This window comes from Taudactylus pleione, unplaced genomic scaffold (assembly GCF_031769625.1).
Source record: "Taudactylus pleione unplaced genomic scaffold, aTauple2 ptg003505l, whole genome shotgun sequence".
NCBI classification, from domain to species: domain Eukaryota; kingdom Metazoa; phylum Chordata; class Amphibia; order Anura; family Myobatrachidae; genus Taudactylus; species Taudactylus pleione.
In genome coordinates, this window is record NW_028287850.1 from 993,285 (window position 1) to 1,004,482 (window position 11,198).

Below are 11,198 nucleotides of genomic sequence, written 5' to 3' on the forward strand. Positions count from 1 at the left end.
CCTTTTTACTTTATATTCATTATACATTATTAATAGAAGGTTAATAATACCCCTTTCACATCGCAAACCCAGGTCTGACCTGGGATTTTAAACACGGGTCCAACCCAGCTGCGACCCAAGTCAGACCCCTTTCACACTGCACCTTCGACCCAGGTTATTCCCGGGTTGGCCCCGTTCACACTGAACCCGGGTCAGCCCTGTAAAACCCTATGAATATAATAAAATGCTCTCTCACCACCAATGCTCTCTCTGGCACAGGGTACCAAAAAGTCTATATACGGCTCTGGTGGTATTAACCCCTTTCAGACTGCTGGAATGCTGACTCGGCTGTTGTCTGTAATGTGCTGTCTGTGTGACTGGTTGCTGACATCATCAAGTGAGACCCAGGAACATCCAATCAGCTGTGTCTGCCGAGTCCCGGATTGAATAACCCAGGTAGGGCCTGTTCACACTGCACTACGACCTGGGTCACTCCCGTGTTCAACCCTGGTCTATTGCAAGGTTGAAATGCTGGGTTGCTTGGCCCGGGTTGACCCGGCAATATCCTGGGTTACTTTGCAATGTGAAAGGGGTATTATTGGCAAACATTCTTATGAGACTACCTATTATAACCTGTTTGCATTTTAACTATATACTAGGAGTGAAAAATTGAACACCCCCGTTACTGTATAACGTGACACTTTAGTCTATATAAAATGTGATTTTAAGCTGGGTACACACTGGAGAGATGTTGGGTCGATATGTCGTTAAAAAATGGCGTATCGTCTACATCGCTCAGTGTATGCGCATGTTTGTGCGCGCGCCGCAGTAGCTAGGAATGGTCGACTGGTTTGATGTACTGCACATCAAACCTGACGATCTTGCTAGCGGCCAGTCCATTGTTCATGAATGACGCAAGGGTGATAGTTACGTTGTTCATTAAAGTTGTCCAGTGTGGATGCACAATCACGGTTGACGGGCATTCGTCCCGATGTCGGAATGAACACCAGCCCGTCGCCCCAGTGTGTAGCTAGCTTTACTATTGGATGATCTCTCTATTTCTTAAGATCTCTAAAAATCTAATTTTCATAACATTGTTTATTACAATTACCCAGAAATTAGAGACCTCAATTATTTGGGGGTTCACACATTTTTGGGGGGCACATCATACACATTGTTCCATTATTTGGTGGTCCCTAGTCCAGCACTGGAGCTAAACAAATCTGTCTTGCTGTATACCCTTGAACTATTTGGGAAGCTCCTATTCTCCTGAGCTGCAGGACACATGCCCCGTTTAAGGCATTTTGGTACCCACTCTCGAGGCACCAGTCAGAAACATTACTTAGCGTAACATACTATATGCAGTTATGGGATCGCTTATCCACAGACTAGCAGAAAGGAAAAATAGCGCTGTTCAGGGATTATTTCATAGACACAGACTGAGTTTTTGCGCCTAAAGTCACTCGGGCAGAGGGATATTTACTAAAGTGCCCATAGCAACCAATCAGATTCTACTTAACATTTATCTAGCAACTTCTAGAAGATAATAGCTAGAATCTGATTGGTTACTATGGGCAACAACTCCACTTCTATAAACCCGCACTTTAGTAAATATACCCCTAAGGTGGGAGCAATGCAAAAAAAAAAAAAAAAAATAGAAGAACAACTAGTAACTTCGCACTTGGGGAAAACCATGCTGCACTGTAGGCGGGGGGAGATGTAAAATGTGCAGAGAGGATTAGATTTTTGTGTGTATGGGAGTGAGGGGCATATGTCCAAACTCGGATCTAAACAGCAGTTTAACAATAAAGGTGTCCAGCATTTGTGGTCTACATGCAAAAGCAGCCAATTTTTACCCTACATGCAAAAACAATAAATGCACCAAGTAGTGCAATATGGTTTGGTCCAGATACAAACAGTTACCTGCACTTTTTTTTTTTTTGCTTTGCTCCCAACGGAGTATCAGCCCCGCTGTCAGGAACGCTAAACAAGTTAAAGTAGGGAATGTCAGCGTTATTGTGAGCAAAGACATTTTCAAACACATTTACTGTAGTATCCTGGAGTTCTAAATTAAGGGGGGGGGGGAACCCAAGTATCCCGGGTGACTGTAGATACTTGCAACGCCTGAAGTTGGCTTCAGAAGTAAAAACAAATCATGGCACTCTTATGCGAGTCACTGCGGTTTTGAGCGACATTTGCATGCCGAGACAATACGCAGACAGAATATCTAGTTCCCCATAAACCAAAGGGTTCCAGTTGAAAGATCGACAAATAAAAAGACTGACAATGAAGAGGTTGACACCAAACGGTCAACAGCGACAAAATGTCAACACACAAAAGGTCAACATAGATGTAGGTTGGTCTGTATCTCAGCAGTTTGCCACATCAGCTGAGTGTGCTAGAAGCACCAGAGCAAACAACTACACCCAAAGCAGGAAAGAGAAACTGCACACGGGCTGTGAAAGATGCAGGGTGCTAGAATGAAGACTATTTGCTGTCGTCCTGTACATGGTCAACCTTTTTTATTGCCGATCTATTGAATCACACCCACACTGATAACAATGCATACTTTTAGCTTTTCAGATGTTAACTAAGGTTATAAACACTTTGGCTGAATTTTGAGGCTATAACTGGTCTTCCAATGACTGGGGGCTACTTTTTCACTTCCAGGAGTTAGAGCATTGGTTGATTTCCCATAATTCTCTTCATACCAGAGACAGTGAACGGGCCTATTATCCACACCAGGGTGATGAGCGCCTTTTACCCGCTTTGGTAGACTGTTCAATAGTTTTTCCCTATTTTAAGGAATCAGGATTTTTCTAGCAGTCTAATATGACATTGCTGAAGAGCACAACATAATTTATAGCCCCAGGTGTCACATGGTAGCCCAAACATTTTTCCAATCCTCTAATACACTCTCCCTGTACTCTAAAAGGGTCAGCATAAAAAGTGCGATTCTCTCTCCAAACCAGTGACTGGAATCCGAGAGCCAAACTCTTCCCGGCTGCCGCTGATGTGCGCCAATAAGAGAGAGACTGGAACCAGCGGGTTATGTAACACGAGACATTTCACAAGCTGCGATCCACTGGTAGGAAGTGCAGAAATAATCGTTCATGAAGCCGTTCAGCTCATTCTTTCAATCTGGACGAACCTGGGACTTCAACATCTGAAAACACCCAAACTAGGGATGACCAACAGTGGGTTCACCATCAATTGTTACCAACGATGGTACCATCAGTGATTCAATATGATGGTGTGTAATTGTTTCACCTACCGATGGTCAGCCCTATTCGATTAGTCAGCACTGCTCCATTGGTCAGCAAGTCAATCAGATTTGGGGGTAGGGCTTCTCGGGTAGCGACAGGGGCGGAGCTGTGCTCCATGCCCTGGTGCCAGGTAGGGAAAAAAAACGGGGGCTATGTGCCATCGATGGCAATAACCACTGGATCTCCACCATCGTTGGCAAAACCATCTACTGTTTATAATCATCAATTGTTGATGGCCGCCCCAAACAATAAATAATGAGGTTACAATTACCAGAAGTACAGGTGGTGCAATCTCTATAGTGCCAGACCATTCCACAGGACCCCTCCCTTGTCCAGCGGCGTCACGCACTATGTGGTCATGTGACGGATGTCCTACGCCACCACATACCGTATATACTCGAGTATAAGCCGAGTTTTTCAGCACAAAAAATGTGCTGAAAAAGTACCCCCTCGGCTTATACTCGAGTCAAGTGTAGCGCTGACCGGACGGAGTTCGGTCAGCGCTACACACTGCCAAACACACAGCCGCCGGAGCCGGCAGCTGCATGTTTGGTGTAATCAGCAGCCGCTGAGAGTCTGTCAGACTCTCAGCGGCTGCTGCTGCTCCCACTGCGGGAGCCATCTTCCGGCTCCCGCAGTGGGTGATGGGAGACGTCGTCATGACGACGTCTCTCCCATGCAAAGCGGCCGGAGGAGCGGACAGCGGCGGGACCAGGAGCGGGAGTTACAGGTGTTTTTTTTTTTTTAATTCTTTTCACGTCTCTCTCTACTAGGGGGGGGGGGGGGGGACACTACAGGGGGCGATGACTACAGGGGGCACTAAAAGGGGGGGGATTACCACTGGGGGAACTACAAGGGGGGGATTACTACAGGGGGCACTACCAGGTGGGGGTTACTACAGGGGGCACTAAAAGGGGGGATTACCACTGGGGGAACTACAAGGGGGGGATTACTACAGGGGGCACTAAAAGGGGGGATTACTACAGGGGGCACTAAAAGGGGGGATTACTACAGGGGGCACTAAAAGGGGGGATTACTACAGGGGGCACTAAAAGGGGGGATTACTACTGGGTGTACTACCAGGGGGGGGGATTACTACTGGAGGCACTGAAAGGGGGGATTACCACTGGAGGCACTACCAGGAGGGATTACTACTGGGGGCACAACCAGGGGGAATTACTACTGGGGGCACAACCAGCTGCTGCCATTTCCCACACTAGGCTTATACTCGAGTCAGTAAGTTTTCCCATTTTTTTGGGGTAAAAGTAGGTACCTCGGCTTATATTCGGGTCGACTTATACTCGAGTATATACGGTAACTCTTTGTGAAACATACAAAAACAAGGACAGGTCCCAGACTGAAAAATCTGCACAGTTAGAGTGTGACAAATATATATATAGAAAATAATTTTCATATAAAGAGAAAAAACCTATTGGTCTATTTATCAAGCCGGGTATTCATACAATTATGCAGAAAGTACAGTTTCTCCATAATGTTATGAATCAGCAATAACTAAAAGGCTGTTACAGCAAAAGGCTAACTACTGCTGCAGAGCACAGTCCTCTTTATTATCAATGGGGACTATGGTCTGACCACTATGTAACAATCTTCGAAAAGCAAAGCATTGGTCCCGTTGGTTTACGCCTTATAGTAAACCGCTTTACGCCTATGGAGTTATATTGGGAGGAGAGGGGCTTTTACGAACCCTCTCCCGCAGCAAACGGACACCATGCAAATGCGCTGGTATCAGATTCTCAGGAGGAGTCCTTCAAACACATGAAAGTCTCCGCAGATGTGGCCGGGATGTGACTGACAGGCAGAGCAGTTCTCGCTACCGCTGTCCCTGCAAGATACAGTTAATACATTGCAGGTATAATCATGTAAAAAATCTTATTATTCCTACTGCGATGTACAGTGAACAAAAATGTGGCTCTGCCGTGATTTTTAGTAAATATCCCATTAACGAGATATTCAGCTTTATAGCGCTGAAATCGCAGCATCACAGTAGAATGTTTACATTACTGATAAAGTTTAATATTGTAATAGTCAACTTAAATAAAAACACACAACAACAAGCAGTGCTGGATACTATACTATACTATACAAGACCAACCAGCGAAGTCTCAGGGGTATTTACTAAAGTGCAGGTTTTTAGAAGTGGAGTTGTTGCCCATAGCAACCAGATCCTTGCTATTATCCTCTAGAACAGCGATTCCCAACCTCAGTCCTCAAGGCACACTAACAGTCCTGGTTTTGGTGATATCCAGGCTTGAGCACAGATGGTTAAATCAAACCAACTGAGGTACTAATTAAGTCACCTGTGCTCCAGTATGGCTATCCTCAAAACCTGGACTGTTAAACTGGCCACACATCTAAAGATTATCTGTCCAACCAGCCAACTAGTTGATTGGTTGGAATGAAAATCTGGTAATGTATGGGAGTAAATGATGATCAGCAATTTGTTCCTAAATGGGAGAAAACAGATGAAAATGGTCGTTCAAACAAGTTTGTTAAATGTTTGATCTAAATAATTTGTTCAAACAACAGTTTTTGTCCATTTTCCAGCATTTGGGAGCAAATTGCTGATTGTCATTTCCTTTCATGCCTTACCAGATTTTCATTCCAACCAATCAACTAGTTGGACAGATAATCTTTAGATGTGTGGCCAGCTTTAGTCTAGTGTGTGGCCAGCTCAAGTGTGCCTTGAGGACCGTGGTTGGGAACCCCTGGTTTAGAAGGTGCTAGTTAAATGTTAAGTAGAATCTGAATGGTTGCTATGGGCAACAACTACACTTTTAAAACCTGCACCTTAGTAAATAGCAGCCAGAAGGGGATTTTATAAAACCAGGGAAAGATGTGCATCCATTGACATCAATACAAATTATTCCCAAACTTCAAAACTTGGGGCCTGATTCAGAGCCGCTCGTAAGCGGCCGCTCGTTCGCTCCGAGCGATGTTCGCACAACTGCGCATGCGTATGGGTTGTAATACGCATGCGCGAACCAGTCATTGCGGTCGGAAATTGTGTGCTCGCAAAATAGCGAATGCCTGCTAATTTGAGTGACAGAATGAGGCGTTTGTGGGTGGTAACAGGGGAAGGTGCTTGAAAACGGGGGAGTGGTGATCCGAACGCAGGCGTGCCAAACTGTCAAAACGGGCGTTTTAAGGGTGTGCATAATTAACAGAGCAGCGTCATCGACCACGTCACTTGGTTGTCTTTTAGCCTGAACTGCTCACATGATTGTGGTAGGAAAATGCTACCACAAGCACTGCGAGCAGTTCATACGCCTTTCGATGTACTCGATTAATCTAATAAATAGCGGAGATGACGTATGATGCGAGCGGACAGGGGGCGTTTTAAAAAAAATAGTGAGCACATGTCTCGTTCGCTCGTTCAGACATAGAGGCGTCAACAGACCGCAAAGAGCGAGCGCTATTTAAATATCCGGCCCCTTTTTCTGAACGAGCGAGCGCAAATAGCGTCCGACTCTGAATCAGGCCCTTGGTCCCCAGCAGCACATCTTTAGGTGCCTTGGCATAAAAATATATATATATATATATATATATATATATATATATATATATATATATATATACATATATATATACACACACACACACACACGCACACGCACACATATTGTTTAGCAGAAGTAGAGAATGATTAACTGGGGTCAGTAACAAAGCACCAGACACTGTTTATACTGTTCCCAGACTTGTTAATCTCCATGTGTTAAAATGAAGCACAAATTCTTCTCAATGTCACATTCAGTCTCCCCAGTTCTATTAGACAGCTGATAAACTCTCCTCTCTGCGATTTCTACCACTGGACAAGCCACAGAGACAGACTGGCCTAATCATCTGTGACAAAAATCTAACATATCATAAAATCGATGCCTGTGGACCTCAGCGATTAGACGCTGCAATCAGAAGTGACACTAATGAAACAGGGAGACATAAAGTGACATTTCATCCGCTGAACACAACATAACTAATTTCTCACTTGCAGACCTGAGAGGTTTCATCCTGAATGTCCTATCATCTCAGTCCACACAGTACGACAGTTTGTAGGGCTGAAACGCCAAGTGCTGCAGTTTCCAATTGTATTTTACATTCAAAAATAGGTAGTATCAAGTGAATAAACTCAGTGATAAATAACGTAGAGAAACAAAAAGCGATTCTGCAGCCAAGACAATATAAATGCTGTCATCCGACGCCCGGTCCAGGAGCTGCTGAAGAATCCCACAGTAGGCTTGTTGTAGATAGGTGCTTTTACACTGAATTAAATTAGGGCAAATCGTCCTGTAGATGGACAATTAACGTTCTCTCATTGAAGAGAATGTATGTAGAAGATACAAAAAAAAACTATTTGGAGACATTTTTCATCATCGTTACTCTGACGACTTGAAAAATAATTTTTTTTTGTGTAACGATTTAATTAAATCATTTACAAAAAACACAGGAGGGGCAGAAATTAGCAGTGACTGTATGTACAAAGCCAACAAATCAATACAAGCAATTAATTAACAATGTGACCATAACCCCAAAAGACACTTGTTGCGATATGAAGAATAAGGCTTGTTTTAATGCATAAAACAGGAAAATGTTCAAAATTTGATTTTCACCTATAAGCATCAAAAGCAAAAAAAAAAAAAATAATTGACAGTATTTATTTTCTATTTAATCAAGTGATGGCCTTGGGGATAACCTACACGGTTTCCTGATCTAACATAATAACACAGAGAGTGGGTTTCCTGTCTAAAGGGCTGTAATTGACACTAATCTCCTTGAAAAGAACGCTGCGTAGGGATAGAGGGGCAATATTTGTCCTAGTAATAAAGGAGGGCAATTAGGAAACAAATAACATTCTTATACATGAGAAACAAAGTTGAGTTTTAGTATTGGAACAGGTTTGTTTTTATTGGCCCGTAAAATGATAAGAGAGTTTAATTCAGTTTTCTGTCTCGTCAACCAGAATAAATGTGATGGCACAATCTCACACTTACAGATGTGTCCTCATTCACCTAGCGTTCTTGCGGCCATACGGCGAGAGATCTAGTGTTCGCTGTAGGTGCAGGGTGCTGATCCGAGAGGAGGGCAGATTTTAATTCTGAAGGGCAAAATTTTAGACGTGATCCATCACTACACTGCAGTAACTATAGTGCTACATAACGTCTAAAATTTTACCCTTTCAGATTAAAATCTGCCCTCCTCTCGGATCAGCACCCTGCACCTAGAGTGAACAGTAGAGATGAATAGGGAGACTAAGACGCAGTGCCACCGGCAAGTTTCGCAATGTTGCATCTTATTCGCACAAACAGACTGGCAGTGTCCTGGTGCCCTAGATTTTGCACTTTTGTTGCAATTGTGCCAGCGTAGGTTTGCACACTACAGTCAGGGGCGTTTCTAGAGAGGAGGGGGCCCGTGTGCAGTCTCTGTCACGGGCCCCCTCCTCTCCGTCCGGTTGCGCAGTTAGCGGTGCGCGCCCAGCGCTGCATTTATAGATTCTGGGCACTAGAGTGTGCCCGGAGTCTATAGCGCATGTGCAGGTCACCGGGAAAATAGCTCACGGGGAAAATGGCCACGGCGACCATTATCCCTGTAATGCGCATACGACGGAAACATGGCCGCGGCGGCCATTTTCCAGCCATTTTTTACAGGTGCAGACACCGGAGCTAACATGGGACTCCGGGGAGGTAAGTTTTATGGGTGCAGAGTGTGCGGTGCGGGCCCGTGTGCCCCACACCCATTATAAATACGCCCCTGACTCCAACATGGATGGATGACATGGTGCGGCTCTGCCATATCGGCCCCTGGACCTTTTTGCACTGCTATTGCTATGCAATTTCGCCACAAACGTACTGGGCATGAATACCCTACACATTAGCAGTGCAAAAGAGGCGCAAACAGGCTAAGATAGCCGCATGCGGGCTAAGATAGGCGTATGTGAGCACATCTGCAGAGAAAGGGTCTCCGAGATCAGCAGCGCAGAGTAACAAACACTTTAGGTTCTGCAAGGATCTACAGCACAATGAGGCAGGCTGAGGTCATTGTTATTTATATCCCAGTAAGAAACTGAGAACCAAAAAGTTACAACAAAGTTAGAAGTTGCCTATATCACACTCTGCAGAGTTGGGGGGGGGGGGGGGGAGATCACCCTGAGAGTTTGCTAAAACCCCAAAAAGAGTGGAGAAAGGAAAAAGCCCCCCCCCCCCCCCCCCAGACCACAACAAAGGCTGGTCTGGGAGGAGACCAGACTGGGAACACTTTGATTTTTTTGATTTCCCATTTGTGCCTCGGTGTAAACTTTCCTGGTTATTACTTTCCCCCCTCCCCCTCCTCGGGGCAATAGCCGGGGCAAGTACGAGAACTAAAGTTATTTAAGGTATGTTGTTACCCCCACCCCCCTAATGCCCCGGGACACGCAGGGGGCTTTCCGGGCCCCTCACCCAAATGTACAATCCCATCGCCGGATAATAAGAGCGGGACTGGGGGGCTCCCAGGGACAAGAGAAAAGTTTTGGAGCGGACACTCACCGATCAGCCCCCCCACCAGGAATGCCAGGACCTGGAAGATGAGGAGGGTAACCCCGAACAGGCAGAGCTTCCTGGTGCTCATGTTCTCTATGATAGCTCCGGCCATGGCTGCTTCTCCCGGTCGTACGGTGCTGGGGTGTCCAGGCTCTCGCTCTGCTGCCTCCACCGACCAGATCTCTCTGCTGGAGCTGCCGCAGCCTGGGCGTCACGTGATGGGGCTCTCCCTGCACCTCCCCTAAATGCTCTGCTGCTGCTGCTGCACTGTGCCACTCACTCACCGGATCACTGTCTGACCTGGTGCACACTCTGCACTATACACAGTGACCAGCACACTATACACAGTGACCAGCACACTATACTGCACTATACACAGTGACCAGCACCCTACACTGCAGTATACACAGAGACCAGCACCCTACACTGCACTATACACAGTGACCAGCACCCTACACTGCAGTATACACAGAGACCAGCACCCTACACTGCACTATACACAGTGACCAGCACCCTACACCGCACTATACACAGTGACCAGCACCCAACACCGCACTATACACAGTGACCAACACACTCTGCACTATACACAGTGACCATCACCCTACACTGCACTATGCACAGAGACCAGCACCCTACACTGCACTATACACAGAGACCAGCACCCTACACTGCACTATACACTGTGACCAGCACCCTACACTGCACTATACACAGTGACCAGCACCCTACACTGCACTATACACAGAGACCAGCACACTACACTGCACTATAGACAGTGACCAGAACCCTATACTGCACTTTACACAGAGACCATCACACTCTGCACTATACACAGAGACCAGCACCCTACACTGCACTATACACAGAGACCAGCACCCTACACTGCACTATACACTGTGACCAGCACCCTACACTGCACTATACACTGTGACCAGCACCCTACACTGCACTATACACAGTGACCAGCACCCTACACTGCACTATACACAGAGACCAGCACACTACACTGCACTATAGACAGTGACCAGAACCCTATACTGCACTTTACACAGAGACCAGTACTCTACACTGCACTATACACAGAGACCAGCACCCTACACTGCACTATACACAGTAACTATTCGCCCTGGCATACTGTCAATCAACTTCTGGGCCACATACTGACTGATGGCCGCCCATTCTTGCCTAATCAATGCTTGGAGTTTGCCAGAATTTGTGGGTTTTTGTTTGTGCACCAGCCTCTTGGGGATTGACCACAAGTTCTCAATGGGATTAAGGTCTGGGCAGTTTCCTGGCCATGAACCCAAAATTTTGAAATTTTGTTCCCCGAGCCACTTCGTTATCACTTTTGCCTTATGGCAAGGTTCTCCATTATGCTGGATAAGGCATTGCTCGTCACCAAACTGTTCTTGGATGGTTG

General features: G+C 45.9%; 1 protein-coding gene across 1 annotated transcript in view; it reads right to left on the reverse strand.

Annotated features, from left to right (window-relative positions):
• The window catches only part of WLS (Wnt ligand secretion mediator), a 64,821-nt gene extending 54,814 nt beyond the window's left edge, over nt 1-10,007 (reverse strand). Inside the window, exon 1 of the mRNA XM_088466535.1 lies at nt 9,782-10,007. Coding sequence (XP_088322661.1) covers nt 9,782-9,887 — 106 coding nt within the window. The 5' untranslated portion in view covers nt 9,888-10,007. The remainder of the gene's footprint in view (nt 1-9,781) is intronic.
• Nucleotides 10,008-11,198: the final 1,191 nt, after the last annotated feature.